This window comes from Odontesthes bonariensis, chromosome 10 (genome assembly GCF_027942865.1).
Source record: "Odontesthes bonariensis isolate fOdoBon6 chromosome 10, fOdoBon6.hap1, whole genome shotgun sequence".
NCBI classification, from domain to species: Eukaryota; Metazoa; Chordata; class Actinopteri; order Atheriniformes; family Atherinopsidae; genus Odontesthes; species Odontesthes bonariensis.
In genome coordinates this window covers 27448589-27475175 of record NC_134515.1, presented here as the reverse complement: position 1 = coordinate 27475175, position 26587 = coordinate 27448589, and the positions used below count along the sequence as shown (strand labels likewise).

General features: G+C 41.6%; 2 protein-coding genes across 5 annotated transcripts in view; one reads left to right on the top strand and one right to left on the bottom strand.

Annotated features, from left to right (window-relative positions):
* The window catches only part of LOC142389849 (microphthalmia-associated transcription factor-like), a 29663-nt gene extending 12381 nt beyond the window's left edge, over nt 1–17282 (top strand). Inside the window, exons 2-10 of one of the 4 annotated variants that reach the window (XM_075475023.1) lie at nt 3092–3329; nt 12266–12481; nt 12566–12661; nt 13076–13193; nt 13446–13538; nt 13622–13675; nt 13872–13947; nt 15709–15856; nt 16687–17282. In XM_075475023.1, coding sequence (XP_075331138.1) covers nt 3092–3329; nt 12266–12481; nt 12566–12661; nt 13076–13193; nt 13446–13538; nt 13622–13675; nt 13872–13947; nt 15709–15856; nt 16687–17082 — 1435 coding nt within the window. In that variant the 3' untranslated portion in view covers nt 17083–17282. Of the gene's footprint in view, nt 1–3088; nt 3330–12265; nt 12482–12565; nt 12662–13075; nt 13194–13445; nt 13539–13618; nt 13676–13871; nt 13948–15708; nt 15857–16686 lie in introns of all 4 variants that reach the window. The other 3 variants (XM_075475021.1, XM_075475022.1, XM_075475020.1) reach the window with 3 other exon arrangements.
* Nucleotides 17283–20691: 3409 nt separating this feature from the next.
* Nucleotides 20692–25904, bottom strand: LOC142389850 (2-epi-5-epi-valiolone synthase-like). The gene is made up of 5 exons (XM_075475025.1): nt 25705–25904; nt 23516–24146; nt 21767–22006; nt 21211–21463; nt 20692–21107 (listed from the first exon to the last, which is right to left on the bottom strand). The coding sequence occupies exons 1-5, from the start codon at nt 25830–25832 to the stop codon at nt 21019–21021; spliced, it is 1341 nt and encodes a 446-aa protein (XP_075331140.1). The 5' UTR covers nt 25833–25904; the 3' UTR covers nt 20692–21018.
* Between the last annotated feature and the right edge of the window lie 683 nt (nt 25905–26587).

Genomic DNA, 26587 nt, shown 5'->3' with positions numbered 1-26587 from the left:
GTCTTTGAAAAACAGGGCACCGCTTGTATATTAATCACTGCGCTCATGCACAATAGAAACAAATGACACAAAATGTGGACCACCCCAGAATCTTTGCTCCATGGCACCACTAGTGGTCAAAATGTTGTGCATAAAAGCATCTAGATATGTATCTTTTGACAATGAAAGCATTCATGGTATCAGAATAAGATTGAACATATTTGGGGATAATGACTAATGTTGCTGCAGGATATGTTGGGTTTGGTTTCAACACATGTAAAACTATACGTTCATCCATATTTAGACAGTAACACTGTTATTTTTATGTTATTTACCAAATCATTTTCAAGTTACAGTTATGTGACAAATATGGTTTTGATGAGTAGACTCATTTTCATTTGAGGGTATACACATCCTCATTGGAGGGAGGGTTATTTTTTCCTTATAGTCTGGTTCTGAGGACTTTGAGACTAATGGACATCATTGAAGAATGAGTTTTCTTCTTTGCGATGCTTTATCAGGCGTTTATCGCTGCTCTCTGCGGTTGTAGTTTGCTTGTTCGTCTTTCTGCCTTTAGTAACTTAGGATCCGCCTCTTTGCCCCCATACTCCTTTGGCAGGAATATTCTACCACTGTTGCCTTTCCTGGATGTCCAGACTTTTTATGATGCCGATCTCACGAGTTCATTCTATTTTTTTTCTCCAAATCTGCCAAGCTGTTGCTTCGGCTGCTCCTAATGTTCCCGCTGTCTCTCCCATGTGTTTATTTTGTTTGGAACCTAAGGACGGTCTCCTTCACTTGTGCTGAGGGCCCCTTGGACCACGTATTGTTGATTTGCAGCACCCTACATTTAGAAATAATGAAAGAATAGCCACAGCTCCATTTCTATATATTTGTTCAGTTTGAACACAAATATCCTCAAATTAAAGCTAAGCGTCTGCACTTTGATTCCATATTCACGACATCAGTTGAACTGGAATACGTTTTGGTCGATAGAATAGCATGTGAAAATATTTCTGCACCTAACTGTACGATGAAGCATTCTGTGATGATGATATGCATTGTTGTTGCATGCATTTTTTTTGTATGTGGTCACATGGTTTCCTACCAAAGAAACATTTCTTTCAACAGAACATTACGTTGTTAACAGCAAACGATAATCATATCCCCTTATTTGACATTTAATAAAGGTGAAACCACAGAGGTCACCAGTCTGCCCACCGCTGCAGCAGCGGTTTGTAATGCTGCTGAAATGTGTTTCACAGCTGAAGAAGGTGAGCGGCGTCGCAGACGACAGGCTTTGTTCCCGAGTGGATCGGTCTGCTGTGGCATTATGTAGCAGCGAGGACATTTTAGGGGTCCTTTTGTTGCCCTTGTGCGGTCATTAGCTTTGTTAACTCACTAACCCTAACCTCATAAATGAAATCCAGAGGATTGCAAAATGCAGAGTTTACTTCTGATCTGTATTTAAGTAGAAGTACACAGATAAGCATAAGGTACCTGAAAGCTGTACTTAAGAACAGACCTTGATTTTGGGTATTTGTACTTGATTCCTCGCATCATTTATGTTAAAATAGAGAAAGATGTTCAAACTGATTAGAATGACTAAATGATCTGTGACAGAAATCTGTCACCGTTTCATACAGAACAACAGGCTGTCCAAAAACCCAAAGATGGTCAGAAAAGCAGCAAATAATCCCACTTAACAATTAAAACGGGACCAGTGATTAACAAATTATGAAAGTTAAAATCAAAATATGGCTCTGGTAGTTTTGCCTGCGGTTCCAAATACTCAGTGAAAAGAGTGGAACAATTGAAAGAGTTTCTGAATTCAAACATTCAAACAGGGAAGCAGATTAAAGAAAGAAAGAAAACGCAAAGCCTTTGAGCTCTGGCAGTGGAAATGACAAGTTTTAACATTAGATCCACTTTGTTTGAAATTTCTGGGATGAAAGGAAACACAATCACCACAAGTCCCACAGACCGAGGAATTAAGCATATGAACACTAAACCTGATTCCGAGCTCTGGGTTAAGTACAAAGGAACCCTCAAGAATAAAGAAATTGCTGTCAGATTCAGAGACTCAAACGGCAGCAACACTTTCATGGAGCAAGCTCCAATATGTTTGTTTGACATTATGTCCTGCGTGTTCTATGATATAATACTGCTCCGTCAGGTATAAGGTGCAGGCCTCGGTCTGTTTGGTGGGAGAACATGAGATATATGCAGTGTCTGGGGGATATTTATGGTATGTTGAGGGCTCAACACTCACTGAGTACGCTGCAGACCGAGGCTGTGTTTGACTGCACTGGCTAATTAGTGCGATTACTGCACAGCTGGATTGGCCAGACGTTTTACTGGGTTTTTTCAAAAGGATCACTCACTCGATGAAGGCTTCATCCCGACAACTTCTGCTTCAGCAGAGTCTCTCTATTTTAGGACTGCAGGACTCTGTCTGGGGAGTAGCCATCTAAATTTAAGAGAGTGGGAAAACTGAAGCAGCCTTTTCTTCAGCGTTCCTCTTTCTGTGCACATTTGCAAGGCGCTGTGGGTCGCTGCTCTCTGAAAGCATGAGAATTGTACTGTCTTCTATTTTGAAATGACATTTCAGTGGATGCATTGATAGGGAGGGGATTTAGGTTGTTGCATTTGATATTTCAAGTGTGTCATCTGTAAAGAAATTTGAAAGAATAAATTAAAAAAATCCCACAGTAGGGAAAAGGGCTCCTCATAATTTCCTCTACTTGCTTCTTTTGTCTGACCAGCTCCTGCTAATAACTGACAAAGAAAATGATTGGCATGTTACACGTGATGAAACTACAGTCTGTTGACTAATTGTTGCGGCTTCACAAACAGACTTTTCTTTTGATCTTTGCCCCTCGCTGCCAGTTCACTTTCATCGCGTTAGCGTCAGCCTCCCCTCCATCTTCTTCTAGCGTTTTCTGCTCTTTTTGCTTGACCTCTCCTTCCCTGGTTGACCTCAATCTACCCTCTCCACTATCGCTCTCCATCTTTTCGCCTCTCTTCACACCACCGTTCTAATCGGCCCTTGGCCTTCTCTCTGACCCTCTCTAATCATTCATCTGGCGTCTCTCTCCTCCCTCCACAGCAGTCCGTCGGACCAGCACAGCTCCTGCAAGCCCCCACTGAGCTCCTCGGCCATGACATCACGCATCCTGCTGCGGCAACAGCTGATGCGGGAGCAACTTCAGGAGCAGGAACGGCGGGAGCAGCAGAGACAGCAGTCCTCCCAGTACCCACAAACCACAGTGACCCAGACCCCCGCCATCAATGTCAGTGTCCCTGTCAGTTTACCACCTGCTGCACAGGTGCCAATGGAGGTGCTTAAGGTAAGCAGCCATGGCTCTAGTTGTTGAAGGCAGGGAATGTGGCAGCACGCTTAATTAGCAGTATAGTTTCCATCTCTGGAAGTTGTATGCGTCATGTTTGCAGTCTGAATGGTCCAGCTGTATTTATAGATATCGGTGACTCGTGTGTAGACAGTCAGGCAATCGTGGTTTTACTATAACTGTGTGTGAAAGGAAAAAAAAAAAAAAAAAAAGAAGAAGAAGAAGAAAAAAACACGGGTGAGTGAAGTGTGTTAAAATGCGTATATGGGGATTATCTTTTCTGAGAGAATTCCTCTTTAATGCATGCTGTGCTTCCAGCCATTTGGATTTAGCCATCTTTAATCCTATTTGCTCAGCTACATTCACATCTTTTCATAGCTTTGATTCCCTGGCAGTCCGAGGGACAGGCGACTGTTAACGTTTTCTGTGTGAGTACAGGACATTGTGTTTGACGGTGGATTTCAACAAGGTATTTCGGTAAGTTTGTCTTCCTCGTCCGTTTTTATGTGAGAGGTTAAAACGCACACAAAAAAAACCCAAAACGTGTCAGGGCTGTGTTGCGTAAACAGGAGCGTGTTCGTCTGGGACAGAAAATTTCTGTGCTGTCTTGCTACTTTTTGGTCGTTTCTAGTATTTTTCTCGTACCTTTTCCTTTTATTCTGTGATGTGCCACGTGAAGAAAAAGCTTGATGTGTGGTGGTGATTTGGGAAGTTTTGCACATGTAGTTAAGGGATTATTTTTAGTTGATCCTGACAAAGCATGTTGGAGTTTTGTGTTTGTACTTTCATGGACAATCGTGTTTTTACATCATTACGAAGAGGTCAAGGTGTTGCGGTGTATGGGGAGTTAGTCATGAGTACTCATGCCTAACAGTGTAATCTTGTGTTGGCTTCTATATTTTCATGCATTTTGGATTTTGCATTTCCCCGTGACAACAAGGAAGCGTTTGGTTTTGCCTTTCTTTGGATCTGTTCGACCATAGAGTCTGAATTTGATCAATTAAAACATGAAGACATGTACAAATATGTAACACCGTTAGTGCATTATATGTCAACACATTTGACAAACCTGGTTGCCAAAACGTCAAAACGTCTCGCATCATTAGAAAAATCTAAGTCTCTTCTTTTTTTCCCATGGAAGTGATATAAAATGATGTTATGTCAGACGTTGTTGTGATAAGATTCAAATAGATGTAGTAATAGTCTGGCTGCTACGCAGGCACGAGATCAGAAGTTGACGAGGGACATCTCCTCAGACCAAGCATGGAAGAAGATTCTTTTGGCCATAAGATCGTGTTATTTGATTACGTCAACATTCAGCAATTAATAAAAAAATGCCAAATATTGCAGTTTCTCACTCTGAGAAAAAAGGGGGAACAACAGTGAAATCCCTCAAAACTTTTTTGTATTAAATAGGTTCATTACCGAAACCCTCATAATTAGACAATTATCTGCAGTCTTCCTTAGATAACTATCACTGTAACTGGTGTGGAATTGATACGCCGCCAGTCACAGATCCACCCCTGAGACCCCCCTCTGGGAATGTCCTCCTCCGACTTTGAAAACCTCCGCTGTAGATCACAAGTCGTCGTTCAGCCCCCTTCACTGAAAAAGAGGAGCTTTGATTGAAGGATAGATCCAAGTTTTAAAGTTTTAAACTGGCCTTAAGTTTCTCTACAACCTCTTAATTAAAGTATCGTATCACAAAATGCGAGTTACTGGGAAATCTTTTTGCTGCGTCAAATCGATCAATCCAAATTTGGAGATTTCATGGTTTCTTGCTCAGCCGCCCTTTCGTCGCCCTGGACGTGTGTGGCATGCACCAGCAAAGCGGTACAAATACAGTATATCCATTGAAAACAATACCCTGCAGCATAAACATTACTTGCTTTCCATAATCTCTTGCTCTTTGAGAGGTTTAGGACGCCCCCACCCTGAACCCCTCACCCTGTACGACATCAAATTAGAGTAGTTTCTCTGCTTTGGCCAGAGCTTACAGACATTCTTCTTTGACTGAAGTCTTCATATGAAAAGGCCGTTCCAGCTTGGCTCTGTTGAGCTGGGTTAACCTGCTCCCCTGTCTGTGGATAGATTAGCAGAGTCCACACAAAGCTCAGGGGTACCAGGCAGAGCTGCTGGACCTCAGAAAGTGCAAACATTAAGCTCAGATGAGTTTATCTAAAGACTGATTGGACCCTTAATTAACCAAGTGACCTCTGACCTTGTGAGGAATAAGTATGGGATCAGTTTAGGGATCAAGACAAAGGCCTTACCACACACCAAACGCTAATTCAGTAAAGAATGCTTGTAATTAGCCCTCACTGCCTTAATTCCAGGGCATATTTAAGAGAAAAAAAAAACACTGCTTTGAAATTTGTGTGGGGTTACTTCCTAAAAGGGTTAAAAAAAATGGTTTCTTCTTTCTTTTTCTTTTTTTTTTTTTTTAACAACGGATTTATGTTTTCACAAAGGGAACAATGTGCTCCTCGATCCTGTACTACTTTCTTTTGGATTATACAGTCAGTGCAGCTCGTGACCAGAATGCAACAGAAATGATTCAGTTTGCTTTTTATTCTGTCAGTTCTTACAACAAGTCATGAAATAAGCGAGCACATTTCCAATCAGTTTGAGGTATTCAATTCAGTGTAAACATAAGTCAGTCTGCGTTGTGCACTGTAATCACTTCATGAAACAAAGCACACAGTATTATTTTAAGTGCTAATCTGCCCACACCAGCCTACGCGGCTAAATGTTCTCACACTGTTTTATTATTAACAATCTATTATTAGCTATATATTAGGAATTAATCAAATAATCCACGCCAGCGTTATCTAATGTGATTTATGCTGATTTGGACCCAACACTTATCATTTAAAGACGCAAGGTTTTTATTAGCCTACGGTTCTGATTTACCACGCTTGTGCGTAATAGCGTGACAATACGTCAGAGGGAGAGAAGACCACAAGTTGCTGAGATGAAGCCCACCGACATTAGCATCACAGTTGTTGTCTGCGAGTTCTGCAAAGCACGTTAGCAGCTTAACTGTGAGACAAAGTGGCCTATTCTTCTCGTTTGCATAGCAAATGGGGGCAGTCTTGTTAATGTATCCTGGTAGGACCATCATGGAATGCCTGTAGCATTCAAGTAAAAAGAAATACAAATCAGTGTTTGTCATTCTGCGTTCACCCTGCGTCCTCTGTCAGTACAGCAGGACGCTTTGTGCTTGTTTCTGCCGGGTTTCTGACTCTTTCGGGGTTATGTTGCTGATGCCCTCTGGCCTGTCGAGGGCTGAAAAAGAGCAGGGAAACAACAAGCTCCCTTGTTTGCTGCGGTTGCAGATGCTGCGAGTTAGAAGTTGATGTCGCATTTCCAAACAGTGTACACGAGAAAGAGTGTACAAAGTAAAGTTGGACTAAGTAAAGGGAAGGTCCTTTCCGCTGGCTGTACAATCCCTCTGGTGTTTTTTATTTTTTCACAAACCTACATAATGTATGATAAATGTCAGAGAGGCCTCACCGTGCATGTTAGACCAAGGCTGAATCCGTGCTGGACCCCACATCGTTATGGCTCCTCGTACAGTTTATACAGTGACCTCCCAGAAGCTTCTTCTGTGCACATGTCTCCACTTTATAAAGACGCCATGGAAAAGATCCCATTTTCACCTTAAAAACAGAAAATGTGTAACACTGAGCATTATTTAAAAAAAAAAACAGTATTGACAAGGCCAGGATGTTCCGGCCTGAGGTCTGTTGGCCCTTAAGGGGCTCCAATGAAGTCACTTGGAGCAGTGAGATCATCTAATAATGTGTGATAATTTAGGAAATCCCTGAGGACAAAGCAAACTTGAAAAAGCTCAAATGCTCATTTCAGTCTGAAGATGAAATGAATCGGAATTATTATTATTTTTTTTTTTAAATGTGGATTGCTGAGATTCACAAATTTAGTTGTCTGAATGCTCCACAAAATGTGAGGGCACAGAATGCAATGCACTAACCATATTTGAACTATGAAACAAAGAGAGCTGAAGCCCATCTCAGTTGTCTTTGGGCCAAAATAATGAACATTTAGGATAGATCATTTTTTATCTGTTTAAGTATTCATTTGTTTGTCTGTGTAGAAGCCTTTTAACCATGTGCTGTAAAATAGGTTCAAGTAGTTGTCCTTCTGTTGAATTGGGGCACCTTCATATTTTGTTGGGTGCTCATAATGGCCTTAATGCCCTCTTTGTTTCTATTTTAGGACTCAGCCACTATGTAAGATTGAGGGTGGGAGGGGGGTTGTATGGGGCTCCTACAGTAATCCCTTGTACGCGTTTTTCTTTCTTTTTTTTGTTTCTATTTTTAGACAGCGCCCGCTATCATTTCAGAGGAAGTGTGAGGGGGAAAAAAAAAAGAAGAAACATAAAGACAGAGTCAGAGGATCTTTGTGTCTGCGTGCAACAAAAGTCTCTCTGTAAATACAGGGTTACAGTTTCTAAGCAAGGGGTCTGGAACCCCATCGAAAGGTCATAGATAAATCTGTGCAGATGGGAGATCATTAACAAGACAGAAAAGAACTGAAAAAAAAAAAAACTATTTTGCTCTCGTAAAATCATTCTATTTCTTGTGATTGATTTCGAAACAGAACAATGAACCAACCGAAGAAAAAGTCAAACTTGTAGACATCTGTGATAATTCACTGAACAAAGATGTTGTTCAAAGTAAAGCTATATGGCAGTATAATCCAGTGTATTATTTGCCAAAACTGGGTTATGGGAACTATTGGGCGTCAGAAATAATATTAGCCCATTGCTATCCATGTCCACACCCAATGAAACGCAGAGCTGTACATGGTGTGTACACCATGGTGTGTACACACCATGTACAGCTCTGGGAACAGAATCACTATTCTATATCAACGACTACAAATCAGCAGCTGTAAAATCACCAGATTATCACATCTCGGGACGGACCAAGAAGAAAAGGCTTAAGAAGCCGGTGCCCTTATATCTCACAAAACTCTACTTTTCAGTCATTTTCCCACTGCTTTATTATTCCCACTCAGGAAGTACAGCACAAAATTCAATGGAAGCACCCGGAGTGTTGATGAGAGCCAACCGATGAGGCAGAGAAGATTTACGTTTCCCCTCAAACTAAAGTTACTTTCAAATGAATAAAATACAAGACATGTTACTGATTTGAGATTTTTTTTCTCTTAGGTCTTAAAGAAGATTTACATTCAGAGTTTGTCACAATGAGTAATCCTCTTTCCTCTGGGATGCTGGGGGGGGGGGGCGGGGGGGGGGGGGGGGGTGTGTCCACTGAAGATGCCAGTTGGCAGATCTGAATCAGCTCAAATGAAGCACCCTTTTTACACTGGTCAAAAAAGCCGCTGACACCTGGGCGTAGAGATATATTTAGGGGAGTCAGGGCTACAGAAACACACGTTTACTGTCCACAATGAATTGCATGGAGGCTCTGTAAAAAAACAGCAACAAATCAGAATCAAAACATAGAAAAAACGAGTCAATTTTACTGTATGCAAGACACCTTTGTAGCTTTTACTTTGTGGTGCTGCATGGGGTTGACATCCAGGGTCCAGTAAAAATAATAACCTTGTCTAATTTTCTCAGAGTCGTGATTATCAGAAACTGTGGTCCAAGTTGTTGTGGTTATAGGCTTGTTGCCAGGGAGGTAACAAGCTGTAGCTCTAAGGGCATTTAGGGCAAATACACTGTTACAGGCAATAGGAACAGAATGAATTGGCTTGTTTTAGAAAGCATACTTATGATTAAAAAGCATGTTTAAACATACTTAATTTGGTGTAAAAATGGTATAAGGAACAAACATAGTGTAGTTTTAACCAAACCAAACTGCTTAGATGGGAAATTACAAATGCATACTGCAGATATGGGATATTTTTTCTCCTTACTTTGTTAAATTATGCAGCTTACATTCTCATGGAGGGTGTGTCCTGCTGGGGATTCAACAGATAAATCTCCACCGTATGTGTTACACTCGGTGTAACGTGTAGCTGTTTAATCTTCAGTAAAAGTTTTTGATACTACAAGGTGAAAAAATGAAGCGAGCGTTGGCGTGATCCTTGATTCTCTATCACCATCGCTCTGCTCAGAATCAATGCTCTTAAAACGTTGGTTTTCAGAGTGGGTGCACAGTCCTCTGAGCTCCAACTTGCCATGTTGAGTATTCACAGAATTGATCCATGCTGCGTAACTGCAGTACCGGCACATAGAATCCTGTAACAAAATTATTATCAATCACGTAGAGCCTAGTGTGGCCATAATTTTAGATCTGAAAAAAAATAAAATGAGGGACAATATCCTGGTTTCTGTTTTTTAACCACAATCAACCTTAAGGCTTAAAAATCGAATTTTCAAAGTTTGTTTACGCATTATTTAAGCTTGCATGGCAACAAAACTGGGTGGTTAATTTATGGCTAAAGTATATCCACCTGGATTAGGTTTCTAAATAATCAGTCTGTAATGAGGATCAGCGCCACTGTGCTTCAAAATGTGTAAAGCGTGCCGCCATATATATTTTTTATTTGATTAAGTAGCTGGAAAAACTGACATGTCTGACATGCTAGCTTAACAATACACTAATGTGAGACAAAGGGATTTTATTAGTGATCGGCAGTAATACATCACGTTCTTTGGCCCAAAGCATGATATCACTCTTCTTAATGAGTCATTGACACACTGTGAATGTGCCCCCCTCAGTGTTGTCAGCTTTGCAACCTTGTGATGAGGATTTACAGCGTACCTGCAGGATATACGTTCTGTTAATGTGGCTCACATGAGCATCCCCTGCAGAACAGGGGAGGCTGAATCTGTGCGTGGACTCATGCTGAGAGAGTTTCTGTTCTGAGATGTGGAGAGAAGTCTGATACCCTGACCTAATGATTATTTGCAGCGACTCAGTGGCCAGTGTTTAGTGAACTGCATTTCGATACAACAGCTGTGCCCTTGATTTTAGTTTATTCGACTCAGTTTTTGCAGGCGTTTTTGGAAATTGCGTTGCATGTTTTGTAAAGGTAATTCTGCACCGGGCCACTTTCTGTGGAGAAGTGTCTCTAGAATTTTCTGCCCATGTGAACGCATAGAAGCAGTTTGAAACATCGTAACGGCACCAGTTTATGCACAACACATCACAAACTGTAACCTCAGTGCCGAAAACGTATGAATCAAACACACTTCTAAGTGTCAGATCAAAAGGTGAGCATTTCATTCACCATAAACAGCGGAACAGTTGTACTCGATTACATTAGAGTGTAAAGGTACACCTAATAAAGCGGCGACTGTTTCTGCATAATTACTCATGAACTGTGAAATTAAAAGGTAAAAGTTTGAACAAATCATAAAACAGGTCACAGTCAAAACAGTCATTTTGAGAAAGAATACAATTCAATTGTAACATTGCAAACAGCCCACACAAATACCAGTTCTATATTTGTATTATGGGACTGAAAATAGCCAGTGCTGTGACTGAATTTGCTGCTGTTTTCTGTCTATTAGACAACTTTACCATTTCAGTTGTCTAAAGCAGTATTGAAGGACTGCGGGAGAGGAAATGTCAGAGGTAGCTAAGAGTTCGTGTATAGCTTGTGACCTCCTCAGCTCTTTTAATGAAACCAGTCCTTTGGGCTTCTGCGCAACAAATACACCAGTTTGAAAACTAGAGTAGCTTTGACTGCTGTTCGTTAGTTTCGAGACGCATGTTCAATGCCGATTAGAAATGTCATCTCGAGACACGAGGAGACGCAAGCTGCAGACAAACAAAGATGAAACAGACTTCATTCTTTGTGCTCCGTTGAACTGGGAGCACACGCCAAGCATCCACATGGGTTACAAAGTGGATGGGGCAGAGCAACAGCCCCAGGCAAGTTTCAGTTAAAGAGGTGGCCCTGCCAAACAAAGACTCTAACTGTTGGCGCCACATCCTGACATCAAGTGATACACCATAAAAGAATAAATACAGATTTTACATAAAACAACACAAATTTGAAAAGGCTCATTGTGCTCCCTGAGATTCCTTGACATGCATAGCTAATTGCTTTTCTTGCCTTTTAAAAGATGAGCTGGATGTGTTTCTCCTCATATTAGACGGCTTAGTTTTCTGGAGCAGCCGAAGAGGAAGCAGCTACAGCACTTCTTAGCCTAGAAAGAAGTTAAATACAGATCTGTTTTTTTTTTAATCCTTCAAGTCTAAAAGAGGAAATGATGCTTGAGATGCTTGGATACCAGCCTTATGAGGTATGTCTCAAATCAATATGCTCAAGAAAAACGCTATTGTTCAGGCTCAGTTCTAGTTTATCGGCTTTAGAACAATCCAAACGTGCCTTTATCAGTGCGGATGCAGTGTGTCTCAACGTTTTCTGATGTTCTCTGGTGTCGTTACTTTCTGAACCACAGGATTGCTGAAAATATTCAGGCAAAATATGGGAAGCTTTAAATATACGTAGACCTCCAAATGTGAGCTGAAGCGCGGCAGCTCCGCTCCGTTTAATGTGTATTTTTATTTATTTATTTATTTTTATTTGTATTTTCATTTTCATTTTAATTTGGAAATGGCCGACAAACACTGTTTTTATTATCTGCCCGCAGAAGCTTTTCTGGATCAATCTGCCATATATAGGCAGCACAGAGACAAATCACAACTCACAACATAATGTTTCAAAAGAAAAATGCATAATGCACCGTAGAACTTGTGGTCTGTGTCCAGTCTATTTTTAGCTGTGTACGAGACGGGGGACAAGGAAGACTTTGAGCTAAATTTAAAGTTACTTTAACTTGACAAAAGACAACTTTGTCACAACACATTATCATGAAAAGTGACGTTTGCGATGTCAAGTTGCGCTTGCACTCTTAATTATTTTCAATATTACTTCTCTTTTTTGTCTTCTTCTCACATCTTTTTTTCTCTGCTATCTGCTCGTAGGTCCAGACTCACTTGGAGAACCCAACCAAATATCACATCCAGCGCTCGCAGCAGCAGCAGGTGAAGCGGTACCTGGGAAAGCTTGGTTCTCAGGCGTTGAGCTTGCCCTGCCCCAACCAGTCCTCTGACCACGGGGGCATGCCGCCAGGGCCGGGCAACAGCGCCCCCAACAGCCCTATGGCCTTACTGACCCTCAACTCCAACTGCGAGAAAGAGGTGAGGTCTCCTCTTCTACATTTCTGCTTTTCCTTCTTCTGATCGTAATCTCATTTAAACATGTTGGCCTGCGTGATGTTTCAGATGGATGATGTCATTGACGACATTATTAGTCTGGAGTCCAGTTACAGTGACGATATCCTCGGCCTGATGGACCCAGGACTTCAGATGGCAAACACGGTATGTGTGCATGTGTTTGTGGGGACTCATCAGCTGTGCTGAGCCTGCACACAGACTGACACCTCGCTTTGTTGAAAGGTTTAGAGATCACTGGATGACGAGGAATGTTAAAGGAGGCGGATCGACAATCTGCGCGTTGATGGAAATAGCGACAAATGGGCTTAACGACATAGCCATGTAGATTCCACAGAGCCAAGAAATAGTTCTGTGCTTTTTCACACAATTTTTCAAACAAAATAGATTATCTTTTATAGAGTGATGCATTATATAACACTCAACCTTTCCTGACAGTATTATTGGCTTGTTTTTAATGTCACCGGCCTTTTGATTATACCCGTACTGCGGACTCTTTTAGTATCAACCCCAGGCAGGTTTGGTCTTTGCTCAGCAGTGTTTTTTGCGGTGTCTTCTCAGATCCCCGTGTCTGCTAACCTCATGGACATGTACGGTAATCAGGGCATGTCCCAGCAAGGTCTGCCCATCAGCAACTCCTGCCCTGCAAACCTGCCCAACATCAAAAGGGAATACTCAGGTGAGCAGGACAGTCTCTCACTGCAGAGGACAAAGCAAATGATTAAACGTCTGTCTTTTACTCGTTTGTGTGAAAATGATCCATAATATGTATTCAGCTATGAATAACATGAATTTATGTGAAGTCCTACTGTCCAGGCCTTCGTGCAGCCAAAAATATCTTTTTTCCTCTATGTTATGATGTTGACCTGACTTTTTTGTTTCGATTCTTTGCATTTTGATGATTAAAAACGCAACATTGTTCATCACGTAGTGTCACAATCTCCGGCCATCATGCATATGCTGGATAAGTCTGGATCCTGTGGCAAATTTGACACCTATCAAAGGCCTGAAGGGTTCCCTGTGGGTACGTCAGAATATTAAGCTTCAAAATGTACCAGACGTTGCACTGTTGACTTCCTTGACTAATCAAAGAATTTGCTCCAGAAGCAGAGGTAAGAGCGATGGCAAAGGAAAGGCAGAAGAAAGACAACCATAACCTGAGTGAGTTTTAATGACCATACGATGCATTCTACCTCACTCGGAAACGGGAACTTAAATGTGGTTATTGTCACTGTGTTATTTTGTTTTTGCTTCGACCGTCACACAAAAATGATCCAAAAAGCGTCACATTGAATAATTCTTGATTCGATGGTTATTAATTGCAATTATTGATTTTCTTTTCTGTTTTGTTCTGTAGTCGAGAGACGACGACGGTTTAACATCAACGATCGAATCAAGGAATTGGGAACTCTGATTCCAAAGTCCAACGACCCGTAAGTCACCCGTCATTATCAGATTCCTTGCAAACAAAACATTCGTCAGCTTGTGAGCAAAAGACAGAAAAAAATGCAATTAAGGATGATACAGCAGAAATGGCCCCCCCTGTCAGTCGAATGTGGAATGCGTGACCGGTTTAAAAAAAAAAAAAGAAACAGGAATGATAGGAATCGAAGCGCAGGGTGAAGGAATAAGGCAGCATTTCTTTCAAATCTGCATCAAACTAAACTCACATGTTGTATTCTGCACTGTGAGAGTACGAGGTGGCTGTCATTGTTTGATCGCTTAATCATCCACACTGGTTGTGACTAAATCTCCCCTTTGCACAGTGAACATGAAGGAGATGAGGGAGAAAAATCCTGAGTCGTGTGCAAACATTCTAAAGTTCAGCTGAAGCTAGTAGGAAGTCAGCATCTTCCACGATTAGCTGTGTAAAATGCCCTCTTTGTGTTGCCGTGTCTGCAGCGTCCAGTCGAGGAAACAATGTCAGAGGGAACGCACGAGGGGGTTTTTTACACAAAAACACTGTAACATCTGAAGCTAACACACTTGATTTGTGTAACTGCTCGTCCTCGTATTCACTCCAGCTGAACTTTAGAAAACATACTTCCCCCATATCATGTGACTTTTAATGAGTTAACGCGTTTAGTTACACAGATCTCTGGGTTTCACCCCAAATATTAAATCAGTCATTAAATATTTAAAAAAATCCTCTGGGATAGTTTCCTAAGTTGCTAAATTTGATGTGCAGACTATGAGGTTACGGACATATTTGCCATATCTTCATGGAACTCCGCTGTTTCGCTGGTGGTACTTGGGAAATCCGAACTGCACGTCATTTGTTATGTCTGTTTGTTCTGCTAAGCCAGCTCAAACTCAGAGATTGTCTTTAACAAGCAGACCTGGATTAGATTACAACACATCATGAAAAACTAAACACACAATCGCTTTAACGTGTTCAAATCGCCTATTAGAAAGTCCCCTTGAATTTAAATGCATGATACAATCGTTTGGGTGTCCGTTACCGAAGGGCTCCGCTCACTTCTGACCCAAACCCGGAGCACCTCTGAGTGGAACTGTGGAGGAGTTGGATCTATAGCAGGGATCTTTCCCATTTGGTCTCGGAGAGATTGATTTTACACCTTCAAAAAAATTCTTCTGCAACTTTCAATTCCTCAGAGGAGCTCAGGGTCATCCGTATGACGGCTTGTGATCCCGGTGCTTCCACCGCAGCTCTAATCCTCGTTCCTCCTCATTATTCTCTAATCTCTCTCATTTCGTGCAGCTGAACAGTACTGAATCGACCGAGCGCTGTAACAGCAGACCGGGCACGCTTTAAAACTCAACTCAGTCACATTATGAATGGTGTCCCTTTTTTTTTTTTTTCCTTCAAATAAATAATTAAGTCTTTACCTGAAAGTTCCAACATGTACCACATTTGCAAAAAATGTAAGAATCACTTTGTCACCTGAAAAAGAGGCACCTACTTCTCCTCCTCACAGGCCCACTCGATGCACAGCCATGTTAAAGCTATCTCAGAGTGTGATCTTTCCCCATGTGCTTTGAAGCGGAGGCCGAGGCGGTGTTTATTCAGTTGTTTGGAATCTGCAACGTTCCCTAGATCTCACTAAACCATACACTCGGCTCCTTTTGAAGATATTTGTGGAGTTGAGGACGCAGATTGTCTGATATCAAAACTTGGGATCTGAGAGATCCGTCGGAAAAGTATGAATAATGGCGCCTCTGTGATTTTCCAGAGACATGCGCTGGAACAAAGGCACCATCCTGAAGGCATCCGTCGACTACATTCGGAAACTTCAGCGGGAACAGCAGAGGGCCAAGGAGCTCGAGAACCGTCAGAAAAAGCTTGAGCACGCCAATCGACATCTAATGCTGAGAATACAGGTAGAGACTGATGATGATATCTGTGACAAGACAATAATGTCATGTGTAGAAGTGTAAAAAGAAGGAATTGACAGTGAAAGAGGTGGGCCCATTTTTTTTTTTTTACTCCCATTCACTTGAAATGATGCATTACACGTGTATAGTGCAACTCAGGTGGTCGAAGAGGAAACTGTAGTTCTGCACCTCATCTTGTTTTCAAGCTTCAGAAAACCTAGCGATTAAAGACAATAAATCTGAATCAAAGGGTCAACAGTTGCAGATCTGTGAGCGCGCACCTGCAAATAGTCTGAGTTCAGATGCAAAGGCAAAAAAATGCTGCTGTTCCAGTGTTGGCAGCAACTGCTCTCACACTCCAAAGCAACCCCCCCCCCCCCCAAAAAAAAGGAAGATGGACCAAAAGGCCTCTGACTACTGTAGTGTTTAAATGTATGGTGGTGTGCTTGGTGAGGTTGTTTCGATGGATTTGGCAGTGCAAAGACAATGAATGGCTGTGTTGAATCTTACTTGTAGCTGAGGACTCAAAGGCTCACAGCTGCGGCTGTGGCTAATTCAATTTCGATTATGTGGGGCGTGACGCTCGTGCATATTCAAGTCAGTTGTCTGATGGGAGGGGCTTAGAACAGATAAGGAAGAGCGGAGAGCCGCAGGGGGGAAGGTTGTGTGTTTATAACTGGGGTCTTTGGGAGATTTGACAAGAGGGTAAAAAATCAAGGTACATTTCTCACAGTCACAGTCATTGTGGAATTTTTTCATGTAGTTTGGGAGTCACAACTGCAACAGACGCCTCCACTGACTAAACGCGCGTGTTTGTGTGTGTTCACGGCTTGTAGGAATTAGAGATGCAGGCGCGGGCTCACGGTCTGGCCATCACATCTTCAGCACTCTGCTCTGCTGAGCTCAGGGCGCGGAGCATCAAGCAGGAGCCTTCTCTGGAGGACTGTCACCAAGACCTGTACACGCTCCACCCCCATCACCAACACCACCCCGCCTGCACTCCCGAGCAACCCAGCACACTGGAGCTGAACGAGGGCCACTCTAACTTCCCCGAGGGCCACTACAGCGTCCACAGCAAGGCGGGCGGCAAACTCAACGACATCCTCATGGATGACACCTTGTCACCGGTGAGGGGGGGGGACCCTTTGCTCTCGTCCGTTTCCCCAGACGCCTCAAAGGACAGCAGTCGTAAGAGCAGTGTGAGCATGGATGAGAACGAGCAGGACTGTTAGCACCCCCTGGTGGAAGACACGTCACCTGCATCTCCACACACTCACAGCACCTGGAGAAGCTTTCTTCTTTTCGTGGTGTTTTTTTTTTTTTTGTCCCCTGTGTCCCCACCCGTGTTTACACGTGTTGTTTCTTTTTTTTCTTTTTTTTTTCTACCGTCTACATATTTTTAAGCCCTCGACCTTTGAAGCGGTCGTTTTAATCAACACCTTGATGACAATGAGTAACGAAAAATAGAAGTTTTTATATTTAAGAAAGGAAAAAAAAGAAAAAAAATAGGCATTTATCTTTGGATAGAGACTAGGTTGTGTGTTTTTCTATTGATTCCAAAGAATCTAGGGAAATTATAAATCGTGGTCAGAAGTGTAGATATTTTGTGGTGAGATGAACACTGCTTTTGAAATCACTAGCAATAATAGAAGAAAAGAAATATTTATTACTTTAGTGCTTTACACTATTTGTGTCTTAGGTTGAACTTGAACGTGCCAATGCCTTATTGAGATGTGTATACATCGTTGTTGTATCGCTATGCCCATGTTTTGGCTGTTAGCTGAGTCTCTGTCAGTCTTCCAGTTGAGATTTCTTGCCTGAATGGTGTTAAATCATTTGTAGATTTGATCTTTATTTATGTATCTTATGTATACAGAAATCTATGTACACATTCCCCTTAAAATCTAATTTATAACAAGGCTAATTTACCAGAAACCAAGATAACAACATCTTAAAACTCAATATTCACAAATATACAAATTTGTCACTGATAATGACTTTTTTTTTAAATGATTTTTTTTTTTCAGTATTGTGATGAAAAACAATCCAATCACAAGGCAGAGGTCAAGTTTCACCATACATCCTTTAACCCGCGGGTTCGACAGTGTTCAACAGATCTATTACCAATACATTCCTCACTCCCAACGTCTCTGATGTGTGTCAAAGAGGCAAATGAATTCGCAGCATAAAAAAGACGTGGACGATGCCGCTCGATTTGTTCTCGATGGATCCGGATGTTGGTGCACGATTCTGTAAATCTTTGTCATTCGTGTTGTTTGAAGAAAAGTGAGCTCGGTAGAACTCCCGGCTGGAGCCTTTCTGTGGGGAGTTTGCATGTTCTCCCCGTGTATGCGTGGGTTCTCTCCGGGTACTCCGGCTTCCTCCCACTGTCCGAAAGCATGCATGTTAGGTTAACTGGTGTCTGGCGACCTGTCCAGGGTGTACCCCGCCTCTCGCCCGATGACCGCTGGGATAGGCTCCAGCCCCCCCGGGTATAGAAAATGGATGGATGAACTCGTTAGGTTTTTTTTCTCCTGGCAGAGCAGGTAAAAACTGTCTCGGCACACACGGTAATACAGCAGAGGTGTTGCTCTCGGCCTTTAGAACTGTCCACTGATTTTTTTTTCTAAATGATTATTTTTATACCACTTCAGTGACATTACACTTTCAGGGTTTTTTTTTTTTTTTTCCCATTCTGTGAAATTTATGATGCCAAGGAGTATAAGGAGACTGCTTTTGGATTTTTGTATGAAATGCACGACGTTGTCAATACACTGGAATGACCTCTGTAAACTCAAATATGGTTTGTAAGCCTTTTTCTTTTCTTTTTTTTTTATGAATTAACTGTTGTATTTGGCTTGTGGAATGCACACACGGTATCTTGTGAGATTGTCAATTCTTTATGGAACACAGTTGCTGTATATTTGTAGCATGCTCAGTAACAATGACCTGCCATCCACCCCTGACTCAGCACAGCCTCCATTTAGTCAAACTATGCAATGGTTAAAGTTGTGCCTGTCAAGCAGCATCGTCTTGGGATTGTGATCTTTTTTTTAACGGAGTCGTCTGAGATGGTGTAAAAGTAATGACCTTTTCATTTAAGTGCCTTACTGTTGCTTCTTTTTTTTTTATCCTGGTGATGTACGAGGAGTAATGCAGTATTTTATTGACGTTCATACTGGTGTTTGGTGCTTCGTAGATTAACTGCCGAGGTGCCCAGGTGAGGACTCTCTGTCCGAACGAGATAACACAATAAGTCTCTCCGATTCAAGAACCACAAGAAAGGGTTTATTACAGTGGATGCCCCAAAGTGTTCAGTATTAAATGGCTTAGAAATATTCTAAAATAAAGATATGTTGGATTGTTTGGATCATCAAATAAACCTGGCAATACTTTCACTTACTCTCCTCGTAGCCACTTTATCTTATTTCCGCCTAGTTAATGAAATTTTCTGGTCAGATTTTGTCTCCCCACGGGCGCCATCATGGTTTCAGTGTGTCCATTACTTTGAATTTTGACCAAATACCTATAAAACTAACACCAGTCCCATAAACCTGAGTTAGACTGTCCTTTTTACTGCATACCAGCACGTGTCAGCATACAGTATGCGTGCTTAACATGAGCTTGTTGGTCTCTGTCAGCATGTTGGTTTGCAGCCTGACTGAGCCTTCTACCCATCGTCATGTTTTACTTACTTTACTTAAATCATCACATCATATAATATATATTTATATCTGTTTAGTACTGAACACTTTGGAATTCCATGCTTTGTAGCTATGGACTTTTCTCTTCCTAAAGTCATACAGATTTATTTTTTTTGTAGTTGTTCACAGTTGTATGCCAAAACTAAAGGCAGTGCATTTAAGTGCACTGCCTGGACTGCTCACTGATGGTGCCTCTACTTTCCACCTTACAAGCAATATGGAGCATAATGGCTTTAAGCGAAACACCGACATGGTGAAAGTCTATTCTTGCACGTTGAAAGAGTAGTTTGAGAAAAAGAAAAGCATAAAAATGTTTCACCTGCATCTCACGGTGCTTCAATCAGCTGAGCGAACCCCCCTTAATCAAGACCATGTGATGCAGCTGAGAGCCTGTGAAGAAGCTGGTAAGCGAACCTTAACTTACTGGAGGCATGAGGTCCTTATGGTGACAACTCCGGGGACTGAAACGTAGCTTTGGCTGAACCCAGAACAAGTAAATCAAATAACCCTGAAATGTGACTGGTTTGGTCTGAATGGATAGTGGCGTTACACATTGTTGCAATATTTAAAAAGCCATCACTTTTTTCTATGGTTATGGTGAACTATGGGTAAACCAATAATGAAGAATCCTGATAGTGCAGATTTTGACTTTCCCTGACAATTCTCATTCCTGTGGTTCTTACAAAGTTCTCCTGCGATGTTGCTACTGTTGTTATTGTTACAGTTTTCATGAGCTGAATGTAGCAATAGTTATTGTACCGACTGTTTTCAGATTAGTGAACTCATTGATACTTAATGTCTCAACTATCTAATTAAAAACATTAAAGTTTTATTTGAACAGAGCTTGTGTTTTCTTCTCAGTCCAAATATATACATATATATTTGTATGTATATATATTCTTTTGCTTTTATAATTTGATGGTTAATTGTCTTGGTGTTTGTGTGAAGCCACTTTTAACAGTAATAGCAAATATATTGCATACAACCAATGGCAGGCACAAAATAAACTGTTAAAATGGTTCCATTTTCACCAGGGCTTCCCGCATGGTTTGCGAGAGGATAAGAGTTCATACTGCCTGCTGGATGATATGTTCTCCAGTTTTTTATGAATAAAGAAACCATTTCATTTCTTGGCATTATACAAAGGGTTTATGACACTATACATACAGTTAAAAATACCGTACATAAGGGTGTGTTTGAAAAGGCATATTAAAGGAAAACACCTCTGTGAAGACTATGTATTCTTACGACTGTGTTCATATTCTTATATATGTTTTATATTTCATTACAACCCTTATTCTTTAGCTATTATATACATTATATAAAGCACATTATAATATGTTAAAACCCCTTATTTTAAGGTCTATATGCATTTTATGAATGTTGAATACCATAAGTTGTGATGACAAAAAGTATTTCTGGTTATACTTCTGCATATTGTGGGTTTTTTTTCCTCTTTCCTTGTCATTTGTTCCCAGAAGATGAAAGCTCATCAGTCCATTTTTGGTAAGCTTGGCAAAGAACACAGTCTTCAATCACGTCATGGAAGATTTCTGCAAAAATTGGAGAAATATTGCTCAGCATACTTCATTTCTTATATATAGATATTGTTGTTTACATTGGTTGACACCCAATGTTTACTTGGCAGATGTTTACCTGCACTTCCCAGTCCTGTGGGCAAAGGCATCCTCAGAGAGCCAGCCGAGTGCTTCAGACGCTGCTTGAGAGATTTCCGTACCAGATCCAGGGTGCAGTCCTGGTGCCACACAGGCAGCTCCAGACCCAACATGCACTGGATGATGCGCTCCTTCTCGGCTCCCGTCAGAAGACCCTTCTGGTGGGCCAAATAAACCATGAAGGACATATCGATGTTGACCGCCTCCCCATGAAGCAGCTCTGGCAATACTCTCTATGGGGTCAGAAAAGACGGGAAGACGTGCACGTTTAGGTGAAATGAAAATCTCAGACGTGAAGGTACAGCTCAGGTACTCACACCTCAGTTATACCAGCGTGTAAATGCAAAGCAAAGGCTGCACAGTTTCCACACTTAATATGCAAAACAAAAGACTCTTCATCATCGTGACCAATAAAAAAAGGGACGGTGCAAATCGCTATAGCTAAACCAAAATCACAACAAAATGTGAAATGCAGTTTCTGATGTGTTTTGCATCTTAAGGCCACCGTAAAATACAATGGAAACTACTCCTCGAACCATTTCTAACTCGGGGCTGATGAGGTGACCGAAATCCACCAGTCGATCCAGGTCATCCTCCCAAAGGTTGGGGGCTAGTTCCTCTAGCAAGGTTTCTATAGCGATGCGGATGGATGCTGTGGCACTGTCTTCCAGTTCAGAGCTGTTGCTGGTCCTGCAGGATTGCAGCTTGGCGTGCAGCAACTTCCTGCCATCAGCCTCCAGCAGCTGAAATAGGCCACGGTGCTTCATCAGGGCCATCTGAAATCATTAGAATAACTGGTTAGTGGGAAACGAATGCTACGGAATACTGAAAAACTGCGACATATAATAACCAACACTTACATGCACTGGGTTGTTGTTTTAGTTACAAAGGAAGGTCAAAGGTTCCTTTCTTTTTAAACATTGTGTTTTAATGTCATTGTGTTTTTTGGTCTAGTCGCATGCACGGTTGTTGACAAATGTTACAACGCTTTGCGGCCTAAACTGATCGAACAGCTCTAGAAAACTGGAGCACAAACAAGGTTAGCTTGGTTGAGCGTTAAATGCTTTCATTGGGCAAGGCATCTTTATTTATATAGCGCATTTCATACCACAGGCAACTCAATGTGCTTTACATAAAGACAAGGCATTTAAAAGAACAGCATAAAGCAGCATAAACACAAGCAATTTAAAGAGAGTAAAAAAATGAAATCAAAATTAAAACACGCAGTTAAAAGCAATCAAAGAAGAGGGGAAAAAAGAAAAATATAAAACAATTAAAGCAATACAATGTAACTTCTCAAAAAGCCCACTCTGGAGCTCCCCCTACAGGCTTGGAGGTAATGTACAGTTACACTGTCGTAAATACAACACCCTTTCACTTTCACTTTCACGTTTGTTGACGAACTGGCGAGGAGTCAGAAGGTGCAAGCTATGTGGACCGAGAAGGTGAGAGTAATCAAATGTACCTGGGAGCGTGAGAGGGGTCTATTTGTTTTTGCGGTAGGTGTGCCAGAAAGCAAGTCGAAGTACTTCCGCTCAGCTCCCGGGCCGCCACCAGGCCGCTCCAGCAAAGTTACATAGCGCAGTTTTTCCAACTCAGACCCCCGAAGGGCATAGGAGACAGGCCAATCTTAATATTAAAACTCATTCTAGCTGCACAATTTTTTTTCAAGCTGTTATTTTAAGGTAGAAATGTTACATAGTATTGCTTTAAGAGGATTTATAGCATTATGCTTTTAAATTATTTAAAGGAACTCAACCATATGCACAGCGAAAGAGAAATGTTTTTAACCTGGATTTAAAAGTGCTTACAGTTGGGGCTGATTTCAGTTCTGCTGGTAGTTTGTTCCAGTTGTGTGCAGCATAACAGCTAAAAGCTGCTTCACCGCTTCTAGTTTGAACTCTGGCCTCCACTATCTGACCTGAGTAGATCTCAGAGCTCTACTGGGTTTATACTCTGCTAGCATGTCATTCATGTATTCTGGACCTAAACCATTCCGTTAGAGGATGCAACTGCCAAATGTTTCTGGCCCAATCCCAGTTCCTCCTCTTTTCCCTTCCCCTCTGTTTTGCAGACTTAAAGAGCCACTTTTCTTTTTAGGTATCAAGGAGTAGTAGTCATCTAGCCCTTCACCATTTGGATGGTCTCTCCTTAATCTCCAAAAGGAAACTTTGTCAAGAGGCGACGCACACAAGAATGTCCATTTGGCGCTGAGCTACCACAGGCAAGATGTTAAGGCAAATCATTTTCCTGATCACTCTCAATGATCATGCAGACATGAGCACCTTTAACATCTCCGCCAACCCATTGGAGATCTGACGTATAGGTAGAGTCTGGAAAAATGAGCAATCTAAGAATGTGGCCACAGGTGGGACGTAACTTCCCAGCTTGTTTTTCCCGCCAGCGAAGTTGACGCCTGTTTTTGCCCCCACGCTGGCATCAACGTACGACAGTAAAGTGGTCGGCACTCGAATGTATGGAGTCCTGCGGCGATAGAGAGATGCAGCCAGGCCGACCACATCCAGACAGACCCCACCTCCAATGGCGATGATTGGCTCAGAGCGTCTGTCAATACAAAACTCATGAACTTCCTCCAAGATTTTGGTCACTAACTCCATGCGCTTGTTCTCCTCTGTGGTGGGCAGAGGGAGAATCCTGTGCACCACCTCTCTGGCCTCAAAGTATTGCGCGACCTGGGAGCCATACAGCCGATGTACAGTTTCATCCATGATGACAAAGCGCTTCACGGGCTCGGAGTCAGTTAAGGTCCCTTTCGTTTCTTCATCTCCTATATGACCCCAGAGCAGTGTGTCGTTCCTTGGGTCCAGAATGTCTTTGCACTGAATGACTTTGTAGGTGAACACGATGGGGCTGACCACGGTCCAAGAAACTCCGTGGTCCGACTTGTTCTCATAGCTGAAAAATAATTCACAGCAAAGCGACAAAATGAAACCTCGATTCAACCTCGATTGTTCAGTTATTGTGGTGCAGAAAGAGACACCTGCTAGAATCCTACCACACGTTACACATTATTCATTATTTATTTAGTCATTTATTATTATTATTATTAGTTAGTAGTCGTATTTTTATTAGAATTGGTAATATTATTGTTGTTGTTAATGTACAATCATTGTAAATATTAATAATCTTTTGAGCTACTTGACTAATTTGAATTTCCCCCTTTGGGGGATGAATAAAGTATTTTTCTATTCTATTCTGTTCTATTCTACATTTTGATCAAAATCAAATCAAATTTATTTGTATAGCACATTTCATGTACAAACAATTCAAAGTGCTTTACATAAAATAAAAGCATTGCAGCAGGGAGTGGAAGAAGCATTAAAAATACATAAAATAATATAAAGACAAACAAATAAAATAATTTAAATTAATTTAAAAACAAGCAATAGTCCAGATAAATTAAAAGATACCGTGCAGATTTCATGCATAGACACATGAGAAAAGAAATGTTTTTAACCTGGATTTAAAAATGTCTTCATTTGGTGAAAGTTTAATCTCCACTGGCAGTTTGTTCCACTTGTTTGCAGCATAACAGCTAAATGCTGCTTCTCCATGTTTAGTCTGGACTCTGGACTGGACCAGCTGACCTGAGTCCTTGGATCTGACAGCTCTGCTAAGAGCTTGATGCAGTTTGGTGACGGAGGACATGTCTTCCACACATTTGTCAGTGCCCTCAGGATGTCTGGAAGTGTATTCTTTCTACAGTGAAAAGGCACGCACAGAGATTTGATCTTGAAGCATCATTTTTCATCGTGGAACTTCTATTTGTTATGGAGCATAGTTTTCTCTTGTTTTTTTTTTTTTGATGTGGTGTCCTTAAAAAGTTCTTTAATAGATGACTTAATGTTGTGGCAGTGATGGAATAAAACAAAGTATATTTTACTGTAGTACTCCGCTTACTTTACTTGCGGCTTTGCTTTTCATGGCACTCTCCTCCTCCTCTTCTTTACTACATTTCAATAGGAAAATAAACCGCTTTTTGCTTCATTATATGAGTAGCTTTGAATGGTAAAGAAAAAGACAGCTTGTGGCTGATTGGTGTAAAGGAAACATGCACAGTACTACAGTACTTTACATTAAAGGAGCCCAACTGACTTCAATCCAGTGAGAAGAAAAAAACAAACTTTTATGAAAAACTGTTCTCCAAACTGTTCCAACTGTACCGTCGAGTAAAACCTATTTAAGTACTCCTTCCGGCATTGCTGTACATGTTTCACATGGTGTCAGTGCAGCCCGAAATAGAAAGGTATTTCACCTCCCTCCTAACTTGCTGATGTACATATAGAGACGTGTGTACGGTGTGATAGGCTGATATGGACCATTATCAAAGAAAAACATTTTCAACAAAGATAGCTGATTAACTCTAATGGAACAACCCAAATAAAAGCATTTGCCTCATCAGGTGACCTGCAGAGTAATATAGACTCCTTTTTAATGCACACCTCATACTTACATTTTGGCATCCGACAATTTTCCCTGTTCCGCTCGGCACCGCTCAGTTTGTCGAGTCCACGTTCCCTTCACTTGGACCAGATCAAACTCGGTTTGATGTGAACAGCAGGAGTTTGTGTTTGACTTCATGTTCCCAGAGCCACTGCCTGCCAAATGCCCTCAGCCTGCGCTGTCGTGCTTCATGGAGTGAGTTACAGTAGCCTAAAGGATGACCGTAAAGTGAGCGGGATGGTGGCTCAACGGCTGCATTCCTGCCCAACATACTGGACTGCATTTCAGAAGTTGTTCCCTGCGCTCTGAGTGTGACTGTAACACCTGATGCAGCAGGCTGAAATACAAACAGTTTCAAAGGGTGAAATGTGAATTTCCACGTCAGGCCAGTTCCGAAAACATTTCAGTTATTCTTTACTATACGTAGCAAAAGAAAGACGAGAGTGGCAGGTTTTTGAAAACATGAGAATTTTGTTTAAACTCTTTCAGAGGTGAATTTCTGAGTGATCTGAAAGATTTGAAAGCAAACCCTTTCATAGATTTCCACAAATCAGTCGTAAGTACAATCCAAATTAAAAAAAAAAAAAGGGGGGACGCAGGTAAAAATCAGTTTTGGACGCTTGTAGTTTTCAGGACCTCCTTGACAAGGACTCAGCAAGAATATCGGGAATGTAGCATTATGTGTTTTACTGAGACATGGCTGCAGGATCATATCCCCGACTCCAGCGTCTCTCTGCCGGGCTTCCTGACTGTACGAGCAGTTACTGTGAAGAGTCGTCTCTGCAGTCCTGACATTGAACTATTGGCAGTAAGTTTTCGGCCATATTATTTGCCAAGAGAGTTCACCAGTGTTGTTTTGGTGGCTGTTTACATTCCACCCTCAGCTGTTGCCG

What these genes read in the sequence shown, in the direction of transcription:
- LOC142389850 (XM_075475025.1), bottom strand. Translation starts at nt 25,832, where the DNA reads ATGAAGTCAAACACAAACTCCTGCTGTTCACATCAAACCGAGTTTGAT. An exon ending in AAATTGTCGGATGCCAAAAT is followed by an intron (nt 24,147 to 25,704) that starts GTAAGTATGAGG and finishes ATTATTTTTCAG; the next exon opens with CTATGAGAACAAGTCGGACC. An exon ending in GGTTGGCGGAGATGTTAAAG is followed by an intron (nt 22,007 to 23,515) that starts GTGCTCATGTCT and finishes TAATGATTTCAG; the next exon opens with ATGGCCCTGATGAAGCACCG.